Below are 27,192 nucleotides of genomic sequence, written 5' to 3'. Positions count from 1 at the left end.
AACGTGAGATTAAAAGCACAAAATATTGGAAATACTCAGCTGGCCTGGCAGCATCGGGGGGAGAGAGAGAGAGAGAGAGAACCAGAGTTAACCTTTCAGGTGGGTGACCTTTCATCAGAATTGGGGGAAAAGTTATAAATGTAGTAGCTTTTAACCAAGTAAAAGTGGGGATTGGCCAGGGATGGGGGGAAACAACATGGGTAAAGAACATCAGGGTGATAGGGTGGAAGGCAGGAGAGATTAAATGGTCGAATGACAAAGGAGTTGGTTATGTAAGGCCAAGGGGAGCGGGATTGGGACAAGGAAAGAAATGAAAGCTGTGAATGGGAGAATGACGGACTGCTACTGTCAAAGTAAAAATCAGAGTAAAATCGAAACCTGCAAAGCAAACGAAACAAAATGGGGGCAGAGATTACGATCTGAAATTGAGTCTGGAAGGCTATAAAGTGCCTATTGAAAGATGAGAGGCTTTTACTCAAGCTTATGCTGAACTTCATTACAACACTGCAGCAGGCCAAGGACAGATGTCAGCGTGAGATCAAAGTGGAGGTTAAAATGACAGGTGACTAGAAGCTCAGGGTAACGTGGACTTGAATGGAATGTTCCAGAAAGCAGGCACCCAGGCTGCATTCGGTCTCCCCAGTGTGGAGGAGATCACATTGTGAGCGGTGAATACTGTGTAGACCAAATTGAAAGGAGTGCACATAAATCACTGTTTCACCTGGAAGGAGTGTTTGGGCCTTTGGACAGTCAGGAAAGAGGAGGCATAAGGGCAGGTGTTGCATCTCCTGGACCAGGACTTTTAGCTCGGAGGGTGGGCGCTCGCCTGACCCAACCGAGCATGAGATGACGCGCGTTGATGTCGGCCGAGCATGCTGACATCCACACTTAGTCACGGGATAGTTCGGTCGGTGGGCACATGCCGGAGCCAGCAGCGCGCCCGCCAACAATTTTAAAGCCATTAAGTTAACAATTGTCCTGAATTTTTCACTGCCCGTTCACCCACGGGCGGGTTGAGGTTTCCAAAAGCAAACACGAACGAAATAAAAACTTTAATTTTGAATTGAAAACACGTCCCTGCTCATGTGACAGAGTCAGATGGCGGGACATGTTTTATTAAATTTTTCTGTTGCTTAATAATGTTTTCAATATTTTGTTCGTCTCCCTGAGGTAGCCCCAGTGCCTCGGGGAGATTACTCAGTACCCTTTTGCGCACCTGTGTGAAGTGTGCGCTGGGCTGGCTTGCATACCTCCCCACGCTGCTCACACGTCACGCTGGGTGGGCCTTAATTGACCCGCTCGTGTGAAATCGGGGTGTGCTGTGGATCACAGGTGTGGTCGGCTTCCCAACCACCCCCACCAATACCACACGCCATGGGCAGAATTCGGCTTGCATGGAAAGGTCCTGTGGGAAGGGGACAGGATGTTGGGGTAATTGACAAGTGGCTCAGAGCGTCAGTGAGGGAGTGGCCCCTGTGCTGAAAATGGAGAGGAGTGGGAGATGATTTCAGTGGTGGCCTCAAGCTGGATGTTGGGGGAATGCTGAAGGATGATCTCTTTTTTAATATTGGGGGGGGGGTCGGGGGGTTGGAAGATGAGGACAAGGAGAATCCTATCATGGTTCTGGGAGCAAACGGAAGAGTGAGAGCAGAAGTGTGGGAAATGGAGTGATCGAGGGCCTCCTCACTCATGGTGAGGGGGGAGTCCTCAGCTGAGGAAAATGGAAGACGTATCGGAAATGCTGGTGTGGAAGTTTGCATCATCAGAACTGATTCGATGTGAAAACTGGGAGAATGGAACAGAGCGCTTACAGGAAATGGGTGTAAGGAAGTCTAGTCATTGGGCTCAAAGGCTAATTACCAATATTCACCATCCCAAGGAGTGGAGATGGAAGTCAAATGGAAGGGAGGAGTCAGAGGTGGCCCAGGTGAAGGTGAGATCAGGGTGGAAATTGGAAGCAAAGTTGATGAAATTTTCATTTCGGGGCAAGAGCAGGAAACGGCACCGATACAGTCATCAACTTACTGGAAAAAGAAATGAGGGAAGGGCACCCCGTGTGTGACTGGAAGGAGACAATTGAGACAAAAGCAAAATATTGCAGACGTTTGAAATTTGAAACCTTGCTGGAATGAAATGTATTCTTTGGATTAAGCAGTAATTTGAATAGCTGAGTGCAATTGGCGTGCTTAATTGCTGGAGATTTTTGGCAGGTTTAGAAGGGGAGGAGTGGTGACAGCGCAATTAAATGGAGGGAGGAGGGAACATGTTGATGGGCAATAAAGATGACAGGGCCATGGAACAATAATCTCACACCCCAGATGCTCTAATCGAAACTAGGACTTTGTCACTTGGAGACAGGGACATAGACAGAAAAGAGAGCAAACGAGACAACTGTTTGGCATGTAGCCATATAGAGTTAATTATCCTTGGTGTGTCTTTGTGTGTGAAATGTTGAGCAGAGCTGTCGGCTCACCTTATGGGAGATCCCATGGTACTATTCCAACCTCCGATGTGGAGATGGGACCTGGGTTTAATGGGATGACGGTGCTGGGACAAGGGGAACCTTTTTGCAGTGACCTCCTGGATTACACCTGTAAATATGGATTTCTTCCTCATTTTGCTTGCTTCTAGATCTGTGTATTAATGTCACAACCAGGCTCTGGGTGCCTTCAATAGAAGAGAGTTGGAAAATATGTTGTTGCAAACTAGCGAACCTTCATTGACTATTTACAGAGACAGGCTCATTAGGACTCCAATGTCCGAGTTGCTTTTCCAATTCCTTCTTGTGATGTGGAAATGCTAGCATTTGTTGCTCATCCCCATTTGAGAAGGGGGTTAAGAGTCAACAACTTATAAACCAGAGTGAACCAGATGGGTTTTTACAGCAATCAATTCTTTTAATTCTAGATTTATTAATTGAATTTAAATTCCACCAGCTGCCATGGTGGGACTTGAACCCAGTGTCCCCAGAGCGTTAGTCTGGGCCTCTGGATTACTAGTCCAGTGACATTACAATTGCGCCACCATCTCCCCCATTCAGTTGCTGCTTGAGGAGGTGGTACACAATGAGTGGCTTGCTTAGGTCATGTCAGAGGGCAGTTAAATATCAGCCATGTTAGAGTGGGGCTGGAAGTGCCTACAGACCAGACCATCTAAGGACTGTAGTTTTCCTATCTCTAGTTGGAATTTTAGTCACAATTTAACAGCCTCATGGTCACTTTTATTGATACCTGCTTTATTATTGACATGTTTTTAGATTTTGTTTTAAAACTGATTTGCAAATTCTTAAACAGTCATAGTGGGATTTGGACCCTTGTCTTCTGACTTGCCCAGTTTGTCCTCTATCCTACCATATCCTTGTGCTTTTTCTCTAAGTGCACTCAGGCTCTGTGGACTGAGGGGGGTGGTTCTTGCCTGTTCTACTTACCCTGTTGAGTTTTGTTTAAAAATAGAAGTATAAAAGATTAAGGGGTGATCGAATTGAGATGTTGAGGATAATTAAAGGAATTGACCCTATTTCCACTGGTGGGTTGGGGTGTGGGGGGCGGGAGGGGCTGCAGAATAAGGAGGCATAAATTTAAAATCAGAGCTGGGTCATTCAGGGGTAATGTCAGGAAGCACTTTACACAAAGGATGGTGGGAATCTGGAAAACTCTCCCCTAGAAATCTATTAATGCTGGTGATCAGTGAAAATGTTTAAGAGATTAATAGATTTTTGTTGGGTAAGGGTATTAGGGGTTATGAAACCAAGGAGGGTTAATAGAGTTAAGATTCAGATTAGCCATGATCTAATTGACTAGTGAATCAGTTTCAAGAGGCTGAACAGCCTTCTGTTGCTAAGTTCCTATAACATGTCAAAGAACTAACTGTCGATTTATTGAGTGAGGAGGTGGCTGGTGTAGCTGGGGAATGTGGGTTAGATTAAATAATGATCTATTCGACAAGGTGAGGATCACTTTTTTTCTTTACTCAGTTTTCCTGAAATTACCTGCGATTTCTTTCTCCTTGTTTCCCGCCCCCCCGACACACACACACACTCCCCTCCCACCCGGCCAATCCTTGCTGACCCCAAGAGTTAGCCTCACTGGAGGCTGGGGAGGGTGAGTTATGAGATCACTCCATTTGGATGAACAGTTCTCCACTTTCATTTTATAGTAGCTGGTCACCAGCCAGTGAAAATTGATCATTTATATTACAGAAACTGGGAGCCAGAGGAGGAGAGTAGATAGGGAGGTGGGTGGGGCTGGTAGAAAGTTGTATTAACTGTTAACCCTTGTTGTACTGACAACTGAGTAGCAAGCTGCCCCATTTTAGAGAGCACTGCAAGTCAAGGAGATAATGCAGAATTGGACTAATATGGAGGCCTGACCAAATAGCGTTCTTTTGTTCCTTTTGGCTGAAGGATCAGTGATCCAGTTAGCTTTTTACAACAATCTGACAGCTTTCATAGTCACTTTCTTTCTGATGCTAGTGTCTTGAAGATATTAATGTATATAATGTTGTTGGAAATTTATTTTTAAATTGGTCTTGTTGTAGGGTTTGTGTCTGTGACTTAATTGGATTAAAGCCAGATAGCCTGGGTGCTTTGTATAGTAGTTTTGAGATGTTAATTAGGTGAACAGTAAGGTAAAGAGTACATTTCCATTTTTTGAATGAAGGGTAAAATTTTGCATTTAGTTAGGAGACACCAAGCAATTATTTCTAATAAAATTGATGCTATGAAAGGGGTTTTATTGTTAGAAGAGGTGGAGTTCAAAGACCTAGCGATGCAATGAGAACTTACATTCAAAGGGAAGGCTAGGTATAACCCGAGAGGAGTTTGAGAGTGCAGGTCAGAGGTATGTAATATCTAAGCAGCCTGTAAACCCGACTACTGTCTGAAAAGGAAACAAATTGAAAGGAACTTTATTTTGAAATCGTAAGATAAAATGTGCTTTGCCTGCTGTCTGTTTAAAGTCTATGGGCTGAATCTTGCGTTCGGCATGCGGGGGAAGGCTAACGTGTAAATTGATGCGTGTTGGCGTGCGCCCTGACATCACCGCATGACATTCCAATTTTCAGCTTAGGCGTGCTCTGGAGTTGGCTGCGCGCCTGCCGACCTGTCAAAGGCCTGTCAAGGCCATTAATCACCTGATTAAAGTCATTGTCAGGGCTGCTCGTCCAATCTTAAGGTTGGTGGGGGGCAGGCAAAGAGCCCAGGCGGCCTTCACATTTCTCATGAAACCTCATCCATGGGCGGGATGAGGTTTCATGAAGGATTTATAAATTGAATAAAAATTTTCATTAAAATTCATAAGCCTGTCCCAGCTCATGTGACACTGTCTTTAAATACGTTTGGAGCATGCCTCAAGGAGATTTCTGTGCTCTTTTGCGCGCGTGAGCAAAAGAGCGCAGGCCCTGACTCTCCCTCCTCCTCCACCCCACCACCACCCGCACAGGTAGCGCTGAGCGCTTCCAGGTACGTGTCACACTGGGCAGGCCTCAGTTGGCCCGCCCACGTAAAATGGCAGCACGCAGCTGATCGTGGACGGTGATCGGCAGCGCGCCTGCCCACGCTCGCTCCCACTCAGCCCGCCCGATGGGGGGAAAATTCTCCCTTATGGGTTGTTGTTGCCTGGGTGAGGGTTTACCTGGAGTGAATAATTTGGGGACTTGTTTAGAAGTTATTATGGTAGTAATTTGTAGACATATATATGTGTTTAATTCCTTGATAAATTAATTAATGTTTAATTTCACTTATATAAAAAACCTTTTGAGGCTTGGTTTTTTTCTGATTTCAGAGCTGCATCTCAAACCAATTGAAGATATAGATTATGACAGTTGTTCATGTTTCCCTCTGGGATTTAAACAACTCAGCCTTTACCAACAGTCATAACAATTGTCCTTAAATGACCAGATTTATTGACTTTCTTATTGTGGGATTTGAACTCATGATCCCTGGGATCTTACCTTACACCCTTACACATACAGTGTTAAGTCAATGTGACGTTAAGGATTTTAACTGAGATGACCCAGCTTATGGAAAACATATTCATAGGTAGCTGTAACCAAAAGAGCTTTGAACTTGAAACTTGAGCCATCATTGCTGCATACAGAAGCTTGACATATATTGTGGAGATTATCAGACTTCTCATACTCCTAAAGGAACTCGCAGGGACCCTGAATGTGTTGACCTATTGAACCTGGTGAATTTCATGGCGCATTTTCCTCAAAGGGACCACTTGGCTGGGCTGGTCCATGCCAGTCTTTATGCTCCACACAAGCTTCCTTCCACTGTACTTCACCTCACCCGATCAGCAATCTTCCCTCTCTGAAGAAGAGTCCTACGGACTCGATGTTAACTCTTGTTTCTCTCTCCACAGATGCCACCAGACTTGCTGAGCTTTTCTAACCCTTTAGTTTTGTTTCCGCTCTCCAGCTTTTCAGTATTTTCCCATCCTTTTATCTTCCTACTATGAACTGTACGTGGTGTTAGCATTGACGCACTCGGCCAACTCCAGGCAGTCCCTGAGTCAGATTTTGTTGTGTTCCAGTTGACACTGGAAAGTTTTTTTGACTGTGTCCTCTTGAATACCTTTTTTCAGGCACGGGAGAGCGTGACATCAAGGGAGGAGACGGATGAGTTTGTTAGCCTCAAACCTTCGCGTCCAACTATTCCAGCGGATCCAGGTTTAAACACCAACTCTTCTACATATTCAAACTTTCATATCATCCCATGTGCCACCGGGGGATTTGTTTGGACCTGAAACTCTCTTTGCTTTGTACTTCATTGAGAGAAGTTGTTTATCCTCTTCAGGCTCCACCTTTAGATTTAGTAAAGAAGTTGAGGCTAAGCTGCTGAACCCCTTCACAAAGGACCTGGAGAGATTCCTGGTTGGAAATGGGATTTAAGGAGAAAGGGACAGAATGATCAAATAAACTATGGGCATGATGGACCCATTACTGCTGGGATTCTGGAGGGCAGAGGGGCAAAGGGGAAAAGGCATAATTGGGCAAATAACCCAGAGTTTTGTTTTGCATAGAATTTGCAGCACTGAGAAAGGCCATTGAGCCCAGTGGATCCATGTTGATGTTCATGCTACACATGAGCCTCCTCCCACCCCTCTCTCATCTCACTCCATCAACATATCCTTTCATTCTCATGTGTTTGTCCAGCTTCCCCTTAAAGTGCAGCTATGTGATTTGCCTCAATTACTCCACTTGGCAACAAGTTCCGCATTCTCACCAATCCATGGGTAAAGCTATTTCTGCACAGTTCATCCAAGTATGGTCTAACCAAGGTTCGACGCAAATTCACCATTACTTTTCTGCTTTAAATTTCTTCTCTCTAGGAATAAACGTTCATGCTGTTGGTCATTTTTAAAAATATGATCTTGTTAACCTGTATGATTGCTTCTGTATGATTTGTGAAGGTACATTATAATTGGACCAAATCAGACATTCATTCAGAATAAAATGAAGCTGCAGTAAGGGATGACATCTGTCAGACTGGATCTTAGATATCACCGCCTTTTTAGGAAAGGAGAGCATTTGGGAAAATAAATGGATAGAGGGTCAAATTATTCCTTTAACAAATAGCAGGAGAGCATGTCTACCTCTCATTAGAGACCTGTTCACTATATCCCAGGAACATGTGATGTCGGTGCATGTCATTTCACTTGTGAGACTTCAATTTAGTCCTAAGTCTGACATCTTAATAAGAGCTTTTCATTTTCTAAAATAACATTGTCTCAAGAACAAGGGACTTGCTGTCGTCGTCCATGAGTCATTACACATCATATGAGCATGCCAAGGTCTATAAGCTGTGCTGTCACTCATAGAATTCTTGCCTCTGAGTCATATTGCTGTGGGCCCAGAGACTTAACAAAATCTAGGCTGACATTCCCAGTGCTGTACTGAGTGCAGACTCTCCGAAAAGATGACAAACTGAGGCTCCGTCTGCCACCTCAGGTGGATGTATAAGATCACATGGCAGTATTTCAAAGAGCAGAGTCTCCCTGGTATCCTGGTTAATATTTATCCCACAAGTGATATCACTAAAATGGATGATCTGGTCATTATTACATTGTTGTCTGTTGGAGACTTCTGTGCACAAATTGGCTACAACAGTGACTACACTTCCAAAGCGCTTAAATTGGCTGAAAAGCACTCTGGGACACCCTGAGGCTGTGTCAGGCACTATGTAAATGCAAGTTTATTTTTTCTTCTTCTGATTTTCCTTTTCTGAAGCTGAGGCACTCACCTTCCTCCTCCTCCTCCTCTTGGAGAAACGTCAAGGAATTTGTTGCCACTTCCCCCACAACTCTGTTCTTCCTTTGAGGGGGAAGAATATTGTGGCTTTGTCCTTTTTATTTAAAGCATTTGAAAGTTTTTTTACCAATGCCCAAGGCCCTTGTTTCCACAAACACATTTCTAGAAGTGTTGAGATGCACCCCAGCAACACGTCCAGTTAGCAGCTCGAGCACTCAGTTCCAACTCTTTCCTTCTCTCCAGTCAGCGGATGTTGGGATAGATCAATGACCCCCACACAAATAATATTTTCTAATCTCCAGAAATGGCTGCCAGATTTCCATGCAGAAGCAAAATGTCAAAAAAGAAGATAATTATAACTGTGCTGATAGTCCTTGCAGTTATAGCAATTCTTGGAGTCGCCATTTATTTTGGTAAGTTGTTTTTCCTGTTCAAAAAGTTAGTATAAAGTATTCCTCCTCCTCGTGCTCTACTTTCTCTCCAGTCCCCTGTTTGAAATGCTGGGTTGTGGTCCTGTGTCTCCTCTTCTGTTGCTCACAGGCGAGTGTGGGCCAACAAACGTCCACTGGATAATAGTCCATGTGGGGCATCATCTGATCTAACCCCTGCCTGGTTCCCACCAACACAGAAGTGCATTTTCCAATAGGATAATGATCGGCATTGGTGTGGATTTAAACAAAGAAATTCTCACCCCCTTGCCCACCCAGGGATGCCAAGTCCAGCTGAAATCTGCTCCTGTCACTGGAACACAGTAAAAGGAGGAGGCCATTCATCCCCTTGAGCCTGTTCTGCCATTTAATTAGATCTGGTTGATCTCTACCTCCACTCCATTGATCTATCAACTCCTTTGATCACCTTTTATCACCTCTTAGGATTTGAGTCCTGAAATTGGTATAGATGATGGGATTTTCAGTTCTTTAGCTGAGATAGGAGTCGTTATTAACCTTGTATGGAAGGTTGTCAGTTATAATGGTGTGAAGTGATGAGTTTAGTCCAAGAGGGCTTAGGAATTCCACCCTGTTTCCAGCCACTGTTTCTCTGAAATGAGCAAAATCTAAAGAAAAGGTCAGAACATGAGACCAGCAACAAAGATCTTCCATATCCAGGTGAAATAGTTATTCCCTATCCTGTACTTGTTGCTGTTTGCCTGCACTGGAAAGTAACTGGAAGAAGGAATCCTGGCTAGGTGCCCCCCCACTCCTCTGAGTCCAAGGCAGTGAATTGATTTCTGGTGTTGCTCTCATCTCCTTATCAGATGTCATCAAGGGCTTGAAGTTCAGCTACCTCCCAGTCTGGGACTCCTGCAAAACCTCCCATGGCCTGAATGTCTCATTCAAGCTCATTGTGCAGGTTCATGATGGCGAATCATTATCTAACCTATGAATTAGGAGCAAGGAGTAGGCCATTTGGCCCTTTGAGCCAGCTCTGCCATTCAATAAGATTGTGGCCTCCACTCCACTTTCTTTCCTACCTCTGTACCCTTTGACTCTCTTGTCAATCAAGAATCTGTCTAATTCAATCTTAAAAATATTCAATGACCCAGCCTTCACTGTTCTCTGGGGAAGAGAATTCCACAGACTCATGACTTCTGAGAGAAAAAAGATCTCCCCTCCAGAATCTTATGTTTCAATAAGATCACTCCTCAACCTTCTAAACTCCAAAGGATACAGGCCCAACCTGCCCAACCTTTCCTTCTGGGATAACCCCCTCATCCCAGGAATCAGTCATGTGAACCTTCTCTGGACTGCTTCTAATTCAACTGTGTTCCTTCTTAAATAAGTTACTGGACGTTATTTTCATCTGAGTCGACAACATTAAGGAGAGCTGCCCATGGACCAATACTGGTGCAGCCACAAGCCAGCTGATGTTTAACCTGCACCATTGTCTCCCTTTGCAGTGAAGGTTGCCATCGACACATATTATTACTTCTGTTCAAAAACCTTTAAGTTCATTCCTCGCGATTTGCAGTGCAATGGAATCTTGGATTGTTCCGAAGGTGAAGATGAGCTTCAGTGTGTGATAAACGTCACATTCCGAGGGCAATTCCCAGGTAAGCAAAGAGTCGTCTTCTGTGTGTTTTTAATGTTATCCTTCATCCAATGGGACAGTGACAGCCTGTTACGTTCCCTTTCAGTGCGTGTATATGGGCTCGACTCCATTCTACAAGTGAAAGATTCAAAAACCCAGAAATGGACGAGCGTGTGTTACGACAGCTGGAGACCTAAACTTGCAGAAGTAGCATGCAGCCAGCTAGGTTACTCCAGGTACAGTAAAGAATCTTCAAATCTGCTTCTCTCCCAATGCCTTTCGGGTGAGACATTAAACCCAGCCCCCACTTGACCTCAGAGGCGGATATAAAAGATATCCCACGGCTTTTACTTTGAAGAAGAGCAGGGGGCTTAACCCTTGATGCCCTGAACCAAACTTTATCCCTCAACTGACATCACTTAATCTTCTAATTTAACTTGTTGCTTTTGTGTGGTCGTGCTGTGCGCAAACATTATGACTTTGACTGAAATTTAAAATATTTTATTGACTCTTGCACTTGGACATCCTGAGGTCATGAATGGAGCTGTATTAGTCTTTCTCACTCTTTCTCTCCTCCACTTACCCTACGTTTTATTGATTGGGCCACAAGTTGGAGTCCGTATAGCCAAGGCTGGAGGAAAGCTTTGCACTTATACAGTGCTTCGTCTTGGTGCATCTAAAAGCACCTCAAATCCGGTGGACATGTCATGTGCAGCGTGGTCCTGTAACAAGATGGGTGAGCAGCTGAGATTTTTTTCTAGTGGTGCTGAAGGGCACTAGAAGATCTCAATCATTAACATTCACTTCAACAGGCAGACCGAACCCAGCTGTTACATACCTCTTGCAAGTGAAGCCAACCTGGGAGGTGCGGCATACCAGGGACAATCTGATTGAATACAGAAAGACCAGGATAAATTAGAGTTGACAAGCGACAGATGTTTAATGTAGGTAGTCATGTTGCAGAATAAATGATGATGATGTCATCGTCGTCGTCAAGACTCTGGAGCAAGGGCTGAGGAACCTGGTGGGTAGATCAATGAAGACTTTGGCACAGTGCATGACAGCAGTAAAGGGAACATGTAGGATCTTGGGCTCTATAACTCGAGATCAAGCACAAATGAAAGGGGATGATAGAGTTTGTACAGAATGCTGGTTCAACTTCTCTTGCACTACTGGGTACAGCACTGGGAACCATAGATCCCCAGGCATTGGAGAGGAGACAGTAAAGGGTGACTGTACACAAGGAACTGGCATTAGAAAACTGAGTTAGGAGGAAAGGCTGCAGAAGCTGGGCAACAGGGAGATGCAAATTGGGTCCCCAAACTTTCCACCCGCCACCCCCTTTTCTCCCCCACTCACCCACCCTCACTACACCAAGCGGCAACATAGCTCTGCAAAAACCAGCCTCAAGCAGCATGTCACACTGTTCCTGAGTTTGTAGTGTTGGCTTCCAAGCATCAGTAACTTTGTTAAACAACATCAAGTTGGATCCTGGATTGTAAAAACATGACAGGCAGCTTCTGCAAACAATACCATAGTGGCTATGGCACACTGACTATACTTGGAAGGGTTTATTTAACCAGTGTTATTGCTCTGCAGCCACCCTGTAGGTAGTCCCGTGGAAATTAATCTTTGGCCCTCGCACAAGATAATCAACAAAGTCACCAGCCCTACCTCCATTCAAGATACGTTAATCGAAGGGTGAGTAGAATTTGGTTACGGTAACTCTATATTGCTCAATGAACTGATGTGTAGCAGAGGTGATGATGAGTAGGCTTATCAATCCTTGGTGATGGGGTTCACTTGTGTCTTAAAGCAGGGCAAGGTTTGGCGCTGGTTATGGGAGTAGATGGGATTTCTTTGTTGAGGTAGGTTAGATTCTGATTTGCAAATGGAATTTGCCTCTACGTTCCAGAGATTAAGAAATCTGGTTTTGGGAATGGGGCCCAAGTGGAGGTTCACATCTTTATTTGTGAACCTCCTGTAAATTCTGGGAACAAGCCATTTACAATTCAGACCTGGACTAAGCTTTGCAAACATGTTCTGATGGTATGAGGTACTTTGAACAATTGCGTGGAGGTCAAGTGGAGTAGTTTGTTCCTTGATCTGAGGGAGGAGATCGGCTTCCTTTTATAGAACCTGCCTGATTCTCATTCTTTTTGAGGTCAATAAAAATTGGACAGGTTTTGTAACAGGTGGAAAATTCACTTAGCCTTGCCTTCCTATGCTAATTGAAAAGCTCTTATTCCCAATCTTCTGATTAGATAATACTTAACTTTCAGCCCAACAAACCTTTTATCCCATCTCCAATATTTTCATAAAAACATAGAAACTGGGAGTAGGCCATTCGGCCCTTCGAGCCTGCTCCGCTATTCAATATGATCGCGGCTGATCCTCTATCTCAACGCCATAATCCCGCTTTCTCTCCATACCCCTTGACGCCCCTAATATCCAAAAATTTATCAATTTCTTTCTTGAATGTGCTCAGTTATAATTAATGAAAGCATTTAAAGATGATGATAAAAGAAAATCTCGCATAATATTTTTAAATATTCCTGTGACTTCTTTGCTGGTTTTGCTTGTGTAGCAGTGTTCAGGAGATTAATCTGTAATTCTTGAGCACTGGAGAGTTGCAATTCCTAATCCGATCCCCAATCTCAGGAAGACAGCCCTTACTGCACCAGTATGACACTCCTCACAGCAAACATCCTGTTCCCTTGAAGAAATTTGCTTTGTGTTTGATATAAGCCTGGATTTGTGTTTAAAATCATGGAGGATTTATTCATTTATTTTTTGGATTTGTTCTCGTCTTGGACAATTGGGTCATGTCACGTTTGAATTTTGAGATTGTCCCAGATGAATTTATATGGGATTTTGGGGGGGGGGTTTCATCCCAGGATTGTAGAATAGCACAACACAGGTGGAGACCACTCAGCCCATCGGGTCTTTGCCAGCACTTTTGAAGAGTAATCCAGTTAATCCCATTTTTCTGGCCTTCCCCATATCCCTACAGTTTTTCTCCTTCAAGTATTCATACAATTCCCTTTTGAAAGTTATTATAGAATCCGCTCCCATTGCTTTATCCGTTCTAAACACTAACCACGTATTTCATTTAAGATGCTTTTACTCATCACCACTGGGTCTTTTGCCAATCACTAAATCTGTGCCCTCTGGATATTGGTCTTCAGAGACCAGAAGTAGTTTCTCTTTATCTACTCTATATCAAAATCCTTCATGATTTTAAACAGATATCCGGGCCTATATCAAACACATGGCCAGAGTTTTTGTGGTTGCTGGCATGAGATCACAAGAACTTATCCAAAGAATTCTCCAGATATTAAATAACTTGCAATCTAAAATCAGGAATGTTGCTGTAAGCTTTCTCAATTAACTGTCTGTATCATTGCAGCATTTAATTATCTCTCCCTGGCGCTCGGTCATCATCCTAACACCGGAAGACAAAATTAAATCTTACATAAAGTTAAGGCTTAGCTGCAAAATAAACTGGCCCCCTGAACCATTGTTTCCTTTTACTTTTTGTTCAGGTTTTGCTACTCCGAGAAGATTGTCTCTTTGGTCTGTGCACGTAAGTTCATATATTCCTTTAACATTTTTCAATTTGAATTCTTCAGAGTCTGTGCATTTGGTAAAGTTACTGAACAGTTTTCTAGTGGAAAATAGGATAGGAAGATAGGAATTTGTAAGACTTAGAAAGACAAAGTCCATCTTGCTCTCCTCCTTCTACCAGCCTGGTAGAGGCAAGATGCAATGATGGAGTTGTTGATGAAACACGGTGATCCATCTCTTATCAATGAGTCAACTGACCCATGGACTTCTTGGATGTTCATATTGTTGTTTTAGTTCCTAGGGTTCTGTCTAACCATCACTATTTGGTCACTCTCCTTAACTTGGCTTCTTCAGTACACTTAATGCCACACTCACCATCATTTTCTGACAAATGTTTCTTTATAAAGTTTTGTGCACTCATTGAGCTGCAATAACAGTTTTGGTGCGACTCACTTCATCCCTCCCTGTGTTTTATTTTTGTATTTTCATTCACAAGATGCTGATGTCATGGTAGGCTGGTCATTGCCCATCCATATTTGCCCTTGAGAAGGTTGTGGTGCACTGCCACCTTGAACCACTGCAGTCTGTGTGGTGAAAGTACACCCACAGTGCTGATGGCTAGCCAGTTAACAGGTTTTTGACCCAGTGCTGATGAAGGGGCAGCCAGATATTTCCAAGCCAGGATAGTTGGTGACTTAGACAACAGCTTGGAGATGGTGGTGTTCCCAGGCGCCTGCTGTCCTTGCTTTTCTAGGTGGTAGAGGTCGTGGGTTTGGAAGGTGCTGTTGAAGGAGCCATGGTGAGTTGTTGCAGTGCATCTTGTAGAAGGTACACACACTGCTGCCACTGTGTATTGGTGGTGGAGGGAGTGAATGTTTAAGGTGGTGGATGAGGTGCCAAACAAGCGGGCGGCTTAGTCCTGGATGTTGTCAAGTTTCTTGAGTGTTGTTGGAGCTGCACTCATCCAGGCAAGTGGAGAATATTCCATCACATTCTTGACTTGTGCCTTGTAGATGGTGGACAGGCTTTGGGGAGTCAGGAGGTGAGTTGCTCTCTGCCGAATTCTCAGCCTCTGACCTGCTCTTGTAGCCGCAGTGTTTATACGACTGGTCCAAATGAGGTAATGGTGCCTCTTCGAAACAGGATAAATGTTGTCGAATCCGTTTTCAGGAAAATAAATGAACTTGAGTCAAAAGACAATTGGCCACATTTCTGCTTTCTCTCGTATTAATCAATAAAGGGAGAAAGGGCAGCTGGACAAGGTTTTTCCTGCTCCTACGCATTCTGATGTTCCAATGATTAGTTTGGATTTTTAGATAATCCTGAAGAATTGTGTTCTGTTCCAACTGGAAGGGAGGAAAAACCTATTGGATGTTTTGTCTCAATGTTTCAGGCTGTGAACGGACTGCCAGTGACCGGATTGTGGGCGGTATGGACGCCAGTATCGATGAATGGCCCTGGCAGGTCAGCCTCCAATACAAAAAACAGCATCTGTGTGGCGGGAGCATAATCAATTCCCAGTGGATCATGACTGCTGCACACTGTTTCCCAGAGTAAGTGCCTAAGCAATTATGCTCTCCGTCCCCATCACCCTGCTTCCTCCACCATACCCCCCCACCACCCCACCCCAACATCGCACCTTGCCTCCCAATTGATTGACTGTTGCTCCACTCCACCCCCATATCCCATCAATCATTCTGTCCATGCTGTCCCCATCAAACACTCCCAGGACAGGTACAGCACGGGGTTAGATACAGTGTAAATCTCCCTCTATACTCTTCCCATCAAACACTCAGGGCAGGTACAGCACGGGGTTAGATACAGAGTAAAGCTCCCTCCACACTGTCCCCATCAAACACTCCCACGGCAGGTACAGCACGGGGTTAGATACAGAGTAAAGCTCCCTCTACACTATCCCCATCAAACACTCCCAGGACAGGTACAGCACGGGGTTAGATACAGAGTAAAGCTCCCTCTACACTGTCCCCATCAAACACTCCCAGGACAGGTACAGCACGGGGTTAGATACAGAGTAAAGCTCCCTCTACACTGTCCCCATCAAACACTCCCAGGACAGGTACAGCACGGGGTTAGATACAGAGTAAAGCTCTCTCTACACTGTCCCCATCAAACACTCCCAGGACAGGTGCAGCACGGGGTTAGATACAGAGTAAAGCTCTCTCTATACTGTCTCATCAGTCCCAATGTCAAAATAACCATTTAAACTGTTTTGCTTTTTGGAACCATTTACTGATTGGAGTTGTTTATTCCAGGGAGTATCATCAGATTGCAAGCTGGAGGGCGTTTGCTGGGAGTGAGACCCTCTACTCTGGAGGAAGAAGCTTTTCTATTGTGAAAATTGTCACAAATACAAACTACAACCCACAGAACAGTGACTACGACATTGCGCTCATTAAAGTGAGAACACCTTTACCTTTCACAGGTAAGGCCCAGCCTGAGTACAAAAGTGAGCGCTGTTAACTTATGAACTGCATTTGACTTTTAACTAGCTGATAACCCCTCCCTGCTGAAACCTTCCCCACTAAAAACAGTTGTCTCAGTGCAGCATTCTGCAAAATTCTCCCTTGCTGTCCTGCAGGTTTATCCCTCTCTGACTCTGGCACTGGCTCTCACTGGGGCGTGGGCTCCACGCACACTGGCTCTCACTGGGGCGCGGGCTCCACGCGCACTGACTCTCTCTGGGGCGCGGGCTCCACACACACTGACTCATTGGAGTACGGGTCCCACACACACTGACTCTCACTGGGGTACGGGTCCCACACACACTGACTCTCATTGGGGTACGGGTCCCACACACACTGACTCTCACTGGGGTACGGGTCCCATACACACTGGCTCTCACTGGGGCGCGGGCTCCGCGCGCACTGGCTCTCACTGGGGCGCGGGCTCCGCGCGCACTGGCTCTCACTGGGGCGCGGGCTCCGCGCGCACTGGCTCTCACTGGGGCGCGGTTATATTGATGTGCCACTTGCTACTACCAACCTGGCTGAGGTTAACACAGGCTGGAGGAGGAATCTTGGCCCGTCCTGTACTGGCTGGGACCCGGAACAGGATACCTGCTAATGAAGCAAACTTACCCTACGTATGGGACAAGGACTTAGGAAAGGAGAGAGTTTCCCCGAAAAGCTTTATACACTCTCTTGGTCATTTAGATATTGGTTTTATTAGACTGGGGTACAATAACAGTGATAATGCTACTTGACTGGCAATCCAGCCTAGACTAATGCTCTGGAGACACATGTTCAAATCCCGCCACTGGATGCTAATCTCATCATGTCCTTCTGGGATGGAAATCTGCCGTCTTTACCCGGTTTGACCTACATGTGACTCCAGAGCCGCCACCATGTGGCAGACTTTTAACTGCCCTCTGAAATGGCCTCGGAAGCCACTCAGTTGTAGGCAGCTCACCACCACCACCTGCTCAGGGGTAATTACAGTTGGACAATAAACGCTGACCTTGTCAGTGACATTCACATCCTGAGAATTTGGTTTTTTTTTAAAAAAAAAAGGCTGATTTTTTTCTGCCTTTATCTGACCCAGATCACACTTGGTTCTGTCCAAGATAAGATGGTACCCCTGAGCCTACAATCATTTATCTTGCTATGAACTTGATCTCTTCCTATTGAATAATTCTTCTCCCATATTTTTTTTGTTCAAGATTACATCCGTCCTGTTTGTTTACCCAACTACGACTCTCCAATTCGAAAGAACATGTTGGCCTGGGTCACTGGCTGGGGCTACAGGAAAGAATATGGTAAGTATCGCAGTGGTTACCGTTAGATGTGAGATCATCTATTCGAAGATGGTGGAAAAAGAGGGGTTTCTCTAGGCTCTGCTCCAGGGGTACTGAACTTTGTGTCCTTGTGGGCAGTATTTGGTCTTGGGGAGCTGTGGCAGTGAAGTGTTAAACTCTCGTTAACCGATAACTTCTCAGGAATCTCCAGTTGGTCACACTTAACAGATTTTGGCATTTCAGTTTGGGATTTATCCGCCAACTAGAATAATTATGAAGAAGAGGTTTTTCTAAATGGTGGGGTTGCCAATTCTGGTCGGCCATATGCTGGAAGGTTTGTCACATGAGCACCCGCCCCCAAACTCTGGCCATTGGCTGCTTGAAAGCACAACAACAACTTGCATTTATGTAGTGCCTTTTAACCTAGTAATATGTCCCGAGGCATTTCACAAGCTTGTTATCAGACAAAGTTTGACACCGCAACATTATAAGGGGAGGTTGGCCAAGAAAGTAGGTTTTAAGAAGCGTCTTAAAGGAGGAGAGAGTGAGGGGTTTAGGAAAAGAATTCTGGCCTTTTGACTGAGGCAGCTGAATGGTGGGGTGAAGGAAATCAGTGTTATACAAGAGACCTGAGTTGGAGTTGGTATTGTGTAAAGAGAAAGGAATAATTGGCAATCTAGTTGTGCGAGGCCCCTTGGGGATGAGCGACCATAATATGATAGAATTCTTCTTCAAGATGGAGAGTGACGTAGTTGATTCTGAGACTTAGGTCCTGAATCTTAAAGCAAACTACGATGGTATGAGGCGCGAGTTGGCTATGATGGATTGGGAAACGTTACTTAAAGGGATGAGGTGGATAGGCAACGGCAAACGTTCAAAGAGCGCATGGGTGAACTGCAACAATTGTTTATTCCTGTCTGGCACTAAAGTAAAATGTTGGCATGGGTCACTGGCTGGGGCTACACAAAAGAATATGGAAGGTATCGCAGTGGTTACTATTAGATGTGAGGTCATCTATTCGAAGATGGTGGAAAGGTGACAAACCATGGCTTACAAGGGAAATTAGGGATAGTATTAGATGCAAGGAAGAGGCATACAAATTGGCCAGAAAAAACAACAGACCTGAGGATTGGGAGCAGTTTAGAATTCAGCAAAGGAGGACCAAGGGATTGATTAAGAAGGGGAAAATAGAGTACGAGAGTAATCTTGCAGGGAACATAAAAACTGACTAAATGTTTCTATAGGTAGGTGAAGAGAAAAAGATTGGTGAAGACAAATGTAGGTCCCTTACGGTCAGAAACAGGGACATTTATAATGGGGAACAAAGAAATGGCTGACCAACTAAATATATACTTTGGTTCTGTCTTCACAAAGGAGGACACAAATAACATACCAGAAATGTTGGGGAACACAGGGTTTAGTGAGAGGGAGGAACTGATAGAAATCAGTAGGGAAATGGTGATGGGGAAATTGATGGGATTGAAGGCCGATAAATCCCCAGGGCCTGATAATCTACATCCCAGAGTACTTAAGGAAGTGGCCCTAGAAATAGTGGATGCATTGGTGGTCATCTTCTGAGGTTCTATAGACTCTGGAACAGTTCCTAAAGATTGGAGGGTAGTTAATGTAACCCCACTATTTAAAAAGGTAGGCAGAGAGAAAACAGGGAATTGTAGATCAGTCAGCCTGACGTCGGTAGTGGGGAAAATTCTAGAGTCCATTATAAAAGATTTAATAGCTGAACATGTGGAAAACAGTGGCAGAATTGGGCAGAGTCAGCATGGATTTACGAAAGGGAAATCATGCTTGACAAATCTACCGGAATTTTTCGAGGATGTAACTAGTAGAGTTGATGAGGGGGAGCCAGTGGATGTGGTTTATTTGGACTTTCAGAAGGCTTTTGACAAAACCCCACATAAGAGATTGGCGTGTAAAATTAAAGTGCATAGGATTGGGGGTAATGCATTGAGATGGATAGAAAACTGGTTGGCAGACAGGAAACAAAGAGTAGGAATAAACAGGTCTTTTTCCGAATGGCAGGCAGTGACTAGTGGGATACCGCAGGGATTGGTGCTGGGGCCCCAGTTATTCACAATATATATTAATGATTTAGATGAGGGAACTGAATGTAATATCTCCAAATTTGCAGATGACACAAAGCTGGGTGGGAGGGTGAGCTGTGAGGAGGATGCAGAGATGCTTCAGTGTGATTTGGACAAGCTGTGTGAGTGGGCAAATGCATGGCAGATGCAGTATAATGTGGATAAATGTGAGGTTATCTGTTTTGGTAGCAAAAACAGGAAGGCAGATTATTATCTGGATGGCTATAACTTGAGAGGGGGGAATGTGCAATGAGACCTGGATGTCCTCGTACACCAGCCGCTGAAGGTAAGCATGCAGGTGCGGCAGGTGGTAAAGAAGGCAAATGGTATGTTGGCCTTCCTAGCCAGAGGATTCGAGTACAGGAACGGGGATGTCTTGCTGCAATTGTACAGGGCCTTGATGAGACCACACCTGGAATATTGTGTCCAGTTTTGGTCTCCTTATCTGAGGAAGGGTGTTCTTGCTATAGAGGGAGTGCAGTAAAGGTTTATCAGACTGATTCCTGGGATGGCGGGACTGACTTATGAGGAGAGATTGGGTCGATTAGGATTATATTTGCTGGAGTTCAGAAGAATGAGGGGGGGATCTCATAGAAACCTATAAAACTCTAACAGGGCTAGACAGGGTAGATGCAGGAAGGATGTTCCTGATGGTGGGGGAGTCCAGAACCAGGGGTCACAGTCTGAGGATATGGGGTAGACCATTTAGGACTGAGATGAGGAGAAATTTCTTCACCCAGAGAGTGGTGAGCCTGTGGAATTCGTTAGAACAGAAAGCAGTTGAGGTTTTCGAGAAGGAGTTAGATATAGCTCTTGGGGTGAAAGGGATCAAAGGGTATGGGGAGAAAGCGGGAGCAGGCTATTGAGTTGGATGATCAGCCATGATCATAATGAATGGTGGAGCAGGCTCGAAGGGCCGAATGGCCTACTCCTGCTCCTATTTTCTATGGAGGAGCACAGATCGTTTTGAAATGCTTGTTGTAGTCACTGTGCAATGTAGGAAACATGGCAGCCAATTTAGAAGTTCCACAAACAACAATGTGATAATGAGCAGATTTTTTTTTTGGTGATGTTGACTGTGGGATAAATATTGACCAGGAGGCTGGGGAAAGCACGCCTGTTTTTCAGAATGGTGCTGTTGGATCTTTTATGTCCATCTGAGAGGGCAGATAGGGTGTCGGTTTAACATCGCATCTGTCAGATGGCACCCCGACAGTGCGGAACTCTCTCAGTACTGCACCGAATTGTCAGTGTGGGTTTTTGTTAACTGATTGCAATCTCCTGTTCTGATCTTTTTTTCCCATTTTGTTTTTTTATACGTATAACAGGTAAAGTGTCAACCATACTTCAACAGGCTAATGTGTCGGTAATTGAACGGAACGTTTGCAACAGGAGACAGTATTACGGTGGGCAGATCACTGACCGTATGCTGTGTGCGGGTTACCTGGCTGGCAAAGTGGATGCATGTCAGGTACGGGGATAGGCCTGGAGACGGATCCCTGAAAGAGGAAGGAAGTTATACAGAGAGGCCTTGAGTCCTGCTCTGAGTTGAGGGAGCAGTGGTGGGAGAAACTGTACTTACTGCTAAAGTAGACAAGATGGTCCAACAATGCTGTTATTGATCCAGTGTCTCTGTGCTTGAACACCATATAAAGCCCACAGCATGTGAACAGGATATTTGATCCATATAAGTCGTCTTCACCTTAACTCATCTAAGTTTTTACTGAATTACTTAGTAGATTCATTAGGAACAAAAATGTAAGAATGATTAGTGTTGAATTCCGCTGTAAGCTGCAATATCATCTTCTCTGTCTCTACCTTATCGAACCCCTTTATCGTTTTAAACCCTTCAGGTCATCTCTCAGCATTTAGCTGTTTTTTTGCCCCCATGCAGTAAGTGACCCTCTTATACCTCCTACCAAATGCACTGTCACTCTCTCTTGTCTAGATGGAAATTTGTCAGGTGCATGTCCAATTGATTTGTGGGTGGGATGGGGCCTGGCTGTGATACCCCCCTCACACCGTTGTCCCGGTGCTCTGCTGACCGTCTCCCTCTAGAGTGTTATCACTCTAGAATGGCCGCTTGAGTGAGCTAGCCCTGGGCATCATGGACTGTAACCAAAAAGATACCAACTCTTTCAGAAAAAGAGGGAGAAATTGCAAGTGCAATACTGAATGTCATAGAGTCATAGAGGCCTACAGCACATTGAGTCTGCGCCAGTCAAACAAGTACCTAACTATTCTAAAACAAAAACAGAATTACCTGGAAAAACTCAGCAGGTCTGGCAGCATCGGCGGAGAAGAAATCAGTTAACGTTTCGAGCCTTCATGGCCCTTCGGCAGAACTGAAGCATAGTTAGGAGAGGGGTGAAATATAAATTGGTTTAAGGTGGGTGGGGTGGGGGGGTGGGGGGGGTGGGGGTGGGAGAGAGAGACATTGAGGGTGTGGTGATTGTGGAGATGAGCAGATAATCAAAAGATGTCACAGACAAAAGGGTCAAAGAGGTGTCGAAGGTGGTGACATTTGTCTGAGAAAAGTGCTAATTAAGAATGGAAGACAGGATATTCAAAGTACAGCTCTAGTGGGGGTGGGGTGGAAAGACTAACAAGGTTTTAGTTTAGATTTAAAAATAATGGAAATAGGTGGGGAAAGAAGAATCTATATAAATTATTGAAAAAAAAGGGGGGGGGGGTGGGGGGAAGAAACGGGGTGGGGATGGGGGGAGGGGGAGTTTAAGATCTAAAGTTGTTGAATTCAATATTCAGCCCGGAAGGCTGTAAAGTGCCTAGTCGGAAGATGAGGTGCTGTTCCTCCAGTTTGCGTTGGGCTTCACTGGAACAATGCAGCAAGCCAAGGACAGACATGTGGGCAAGAGAACAGGGTGGAGTGTTAAAATGGCAAGCGACAGAGAGGTTTGGGTCTTTCTTGCGGACAGACCGCAGGTGTTCCGCAAAACGGTCGCCCAGTTTGCGTTTGGTCTCTCCAATGTAGAGGAGACCGCATTGGGAGCAACGAATGCAGTAGACTAAGTTAGGGGAAATGCAAGTGAAATGCTGCTTCACTTGAAAGGAGTGTTTGGGCCCTTGGACGGTGAGGAGAGAGGAAGTGAAGGGGAAGGTGTTGCATCTTCTGCGTGGGCATGGGGAGGTGCCATAAGTGGGGGTTGAGGAGTAGGGGGTGATGGAGGAGTGGACCAGGGTGTCCCGGAGAGAACGATCCCTACGGAATGCCGTCAGGGGGGGTGAAGGGAAGATGTGTTTGGTGGTGGCATCATGCTGGAGTTGGCGGAAATGGCGGAGGATGATCCTTTGAATGCGGAGGCTGGTGGGGTGATAAGTGAGGACAAGGGGGACCCTATCATGTTTCTGGGAAGGAGGAGAAGGCGTGAGGGAGGATGCGCGGGATATGAGCCGGACACGGTTGAGGGCCCTGTCAACGACCGTGGATGGAAAACCTGGGTTAAGGAAGAAGGAGGACATGTCAGAGGAGCTGTTTTTGAAGGTAGCGTCATCAGAACAGATGCGACGGAGGCGAAGGAACTGAGAGAATGGGATGGAGTCTTTACAAGAAGCGGGGTGTGAGGAGCTGTAGTCGAGGTAGCTGTGGGAGTCGGTAGGCTTGTAATGGATATTGGTGGACAGTCTATCATCAGAAATTGAGACAGAAAGGTCAAGGAAGGGAAGAGAAGTGTCAAAGATGGACCATGTGAAGATGATGGAGGGGTGGAGATTGGAAGCAAAATTAATAAATTTTTTCAGGTCCCGACGAGAGCATGAAGCAGCACCGAAGTAATCATCGATGTACCGGAGAAAGAGTTGTGGGAGGGGGCCGGAGTAGGACTGGAACAAGGAATGTTCCACATACCCCATAAAGAGACAGGCATAGCTGGGGCCCATGCGGGTACCCATAGCCACACCTTTTATTTGGAGGAAGTGAGAGGAGTTAAAGGAGAAATTGTTCAGTGTGAGAACAAGTTCAGCCAGACGGAGGAGAGTAGTGGTGGATGGGAATTGTTGGGGCCTCTGTTCAAGGAAGAAGCTAAGGGCCCTCAGATCATCCTGGTGGGGGATGGAGGTGTAGAGGGATTGGACATCCATGGTGAAGAGGAAGCGGTTGGGGCCAGGAAACTGGAAATTGTTGATGTGACATAAGGTGTCAGAGGAATCACGGATGTAGGTGGGAAGGGACTGGACAAGAGGAGAGAGAAGGGAGTCAAGGTAACGAGAAATGAGTTCCATGGGGCAGGAACAGGCTGACACGATCGGTCTGCCAGGACAAACAGAACTTGTCCTCACTTATCACCCCACCAGCCTCCGCATTCAAAGGATCATCCTCCGCCATTTCCGCCAACTCCAGCATGATGCCACCACCAAACACATCTTCCCTTCACCCCCCCTGACGGCATTCCGTAGGGATCGTTCTCTCCGGGACACCCTGGTCCACTCCTCCATCACCCCCTACTCCTCAACCCCCACCTATGGCACCTCCCCATGCCCACGCAGAAGATGCAACACCTGCCCCTTCACTTCCTCTCTCCTCACCGTCCAAGGGCCCAAACACTCCTTTCAAGTGAAGCAGCATTTCACTTGTATTTCCCCTAACTTAGTCTACTGCATTCGTTGCTCCCAATGCGGTCTCCTCTACATTGGAGAGACCAAACGCAAACTGGGCGACCGTTTTGCGGAACACCTGCGGTCTGTCCGCAAGAAAGACCCAAACCTCCCTGTCGCTTGCCATTTTAACACTCCACCCTGTTCTCTTGCCCACATGTCTGTCCTTGGCCTGCTGCATTGTTCCAGTGAAGCCCAACGCAAACTGGAGGAACAGCACCTCATCTTCCGACTAGGCACTTTACAGCCTTCCGGGCTGAATATTGAATTCAACAACTTTAGATCTTAAACTCCCCCCATCCCCACCCTGTTTCTTCCCCCCACCCCCCCCCCTTTTTTTTCAATAATTTATATAGATTCTTCTTTCCCCACCTATTTCCATTATTTTTAAATCTAAACTAAAACCTTGTTAGTCTTTCCACCCCACCCCCACTAGAGCTGTACTTTGAATATCCTGTCTTCCATTCTTAATTAGCACTTTTCTCAGACAAATGTCACCACCTTCAACACCTCTTTGACCCTTTTGTCTGTGACATCTTTTGATTATCTGCTCATCTCCACAATCACCACACCCTCAATGTGTCTCTCCCCCCCTCCCCCCCCCACCCCCCACCACCCACCTTAAACCAGTTTATATTTCTCCCTTCTTCTAACTATGCTTCAGTTCTGCCGAAGGGCCATGAAGGCTCGAAACGTTAACTGATTTCTTCCCCGCCGATGCTGCCAGACCTGCTGAGTTTTTCCAGGTAATTCTGTTTTTGTTTTGGATTTCCAGCATCCGCAGTAGCTTTTAGCTTTTTGTTTTTACCTAACTATTCTAATCCCATTTTCCAGCACTAGGCCCATTGCCTTGTATGATAGTTTTTAGACACTTTTGCTCCCTCAATGTAGCTCCCGCAGTCTATTAATTTGCAATCACATTGGAATTAAGAAGCCAATGGACTTTAAGTGAAATCTATTTTGGAACAAAGGCTAGTTGCTGGAGTTAAGATACATAAAAGCCACTTAAACTTAGATCAATGGGACAGGCTCAAGGGGCTGATTGGCCTCCCCTGTTCCCGCTACAGAGGAGGCAGTGGTGGGGTAATAGTATTTTCACTGGACTAGTACTCCAGATACCCAGGGTAATTCTTCTGGGACCAAGGTTCTAATCCCACCATGGCAGATGGTGAAATTTGAATTCAATGAAAAACCTGGGATTAAAAAGGTCTAACGACGGCCGTGAAACCATTGTCAATTGTCAGAAAAAACCCATCTGGTTCACTAATGCCCTTTTAGGGAAAGAAATCTGCCATCCTTACCTGGTCTGACTTACATGTGACTCTAGACCCACAGCAATGTGGTTGACTCTTAAATGCCCTCAAATGGCCTAGCAAGACACTCAGTTCTCAAGGGCAATTAGGGATGGGCAATAAATGCTGGCCCAGCCAGCGACGCTCACATCCCACGTACAAATAATTTTTAAAAATGTTCCGGCCGTACATGTTTGTATGTGATGCTGACATCTTTGTGAGGTTCTATCAGATGGCCTGTTGAATTTGCCATTCTGTTTCTTTTCAGGGGGACAGTGGGGGCCCATTAGTTTACTACTTTAGGCACTGGCAGCAAATTGGGATCGTGAGCTGGGGCAGTGGATGTGCCCGTCCCAATCGTCCGGGAGTTTACAGTGATGTGACTGCACTGCTTGATTGGATCTACCATGTCATGAGTGTAAGTATGAGGGGGGCATTGTTCCCAACTCAGTCCCACCACACCACACTGCCCCCACACCCCCACCATACCCAGTACACTCCTCACTCTCCGCCACACTCAGTAACAAGCACCCTGATTCCCACTACACCCAGCACACAACATCCAGCATACACTCCGCACTATCACACTCAGACACCCCTCCACTGTTCTGCTTTTCTCTGTAAATTGTGTTCAGTACGAAATTAGTAAAATGATGAAGGAGGGGACAAATTATTAGAGAATTCCCCTAATACGCTCAACACACTGGTACCTTTCAGACTTAGTGGTTTCATCTCTGGTTTGTGCTCTGTCTGGGTGACAGCAAACCCCACAATCAGCTTCACTGACCCAAGGCCAAGGAGCAAGGGAAAGATAAACAGCCAGGATTCCTGCTCCTGATCACTATCTACTCCTCAATCAAAATACAAACTCGTATTTCCCCGACACTCGCACTCATTTTCTCTCTCTCTCTCTCTCTCGTCCCCTCTCTGCCACCCCACCGTGTTGACTATGCTTTCCTCATAGTGCTTTCCTGCCACCCAGTGGCTGCATCAAGAATGGAACAAGTATAAGAGGAAAATACTCAACTGAAAGTCAGTTGAATTAGATTAGAGATCGGCAAATCAATCTACCAATAAGCAAGAGAGACTGGGAGAGCAAGGGCACTACAGCTCTGCTTACTGCCATCTACCCTCTACACTCCAAGTCTTTCAGATATTTATATTATGGGATGTTTGAAGGACTCTCCTAGTGTTTAGAAACAGAGGCAGAAACAACCGTGTCAATCCTGCCGTCGTGACTGTGCGTCACTTACACGCTCCCTTTTGCTGTTTCCCATTAAGTACTGGTGGCATGCATGCAGGTCACGGGCAGTTCAATGGCGAGGGAAGCTTTTTATTGGTGAAACCTGCTGTCGACTGCCAATGCAGCAGGTATGGGCAGGCTATAAAAGAGCCTTCTGGTCAAAGGGGGAGGCTGTGCATCACTGTCAAAACTTTACTGAACAACTCCTTGCCATTAGCATGAAACTTAAAAGAGTACAAAGGTGGCATGGGTGTTTCTTCAAAATTAAATTTCATTAGTAAATATTTCACATTACATTGGTTTCATTTTACATGTGTGTGTGCATCATTGTTATTTATTGAGACT

At 45.4% G+C, this 27,192-nt stretch overlaps 1 protein-coding gene across 2 annotated transcripts in view; it reads left to right on the top strand.

The window, feature by feature from the left end:
• The window catches only part of tmprss4a (transmembrane serine protease 4a), a 50,886-nt gene that overhangs the window by 19,749 nt on the left and 3,945 nt on the right, over positions 1 to 27,192 (top strand). Inside the window, exons 2-12 of one of the 2 annotated variants that reach the window (XM_078533048.1) lie at positions 6,585 to 6,669; positions 8,553 to 8,663; positions 10,148 to 10,300; positions 10,385 to 10,514; positions 11,878 to 11,979; positions 13,824 to 13,864; positions 15,239 to 15,398; positions 16,119 to 16,288; positions 17,525 to 17,620; positions 21,030 to 21,172; positions 25,873 to 26,022. In XM_078533048.1, coding sequence (XP_078389174.1) covers positions 6,585 to 6,669; positions 8,553 to 8,663; positions 10,148 to 10,300; positions 10,385 to 10,514; positions 11,878 to 11,979; positions 13,824 to 13,864; positions 15,239 to 15,398; positions 16,119 to 16,288; positions 17,525 to 17,620; positions 21,030 to 21,172; positions 25,873 to 26,022 — 1,341 coding nt within the window. The remainder of the gene's footprint in view (positions 1 to 6,584; positions 6,670 to 8,552; positions 8,664 to 10,147; positions 10,301 to 10,384; positions 10,515 to 11,877; positions 11,980 to 13,823; positions 13,865 to 15,238; positions 15,399 to 16,118; positions 16,289 to 17,524; positions 17,621 to 21,029; positions 21,173 to 25,872; positions 26,023 to 27,192) is intronic. The other variant, XM_078533049.1, reaches the window with a different exon arrangement.

Source organism: Cetorhinus maximus, chromosome 2 (assembly GCF_964194155.1).
Source record: "Cetorhinus maximus chromosome 2, sCetMax3.hap1.1, whole genome shotgun sequence".
Taxonomy (NCBI): Eukaryota; Metazoa; Chordata; class Chondrichthyes; order Lamniformes; family Cetorhinidae; genus Cetorhinus; species Cetorhinus maximus.
The sequence above is the reverse complement of the archived record's forward strand: the minus strand, read 5'-3'. Positions and strand labels throughout refer to the sequence as shown.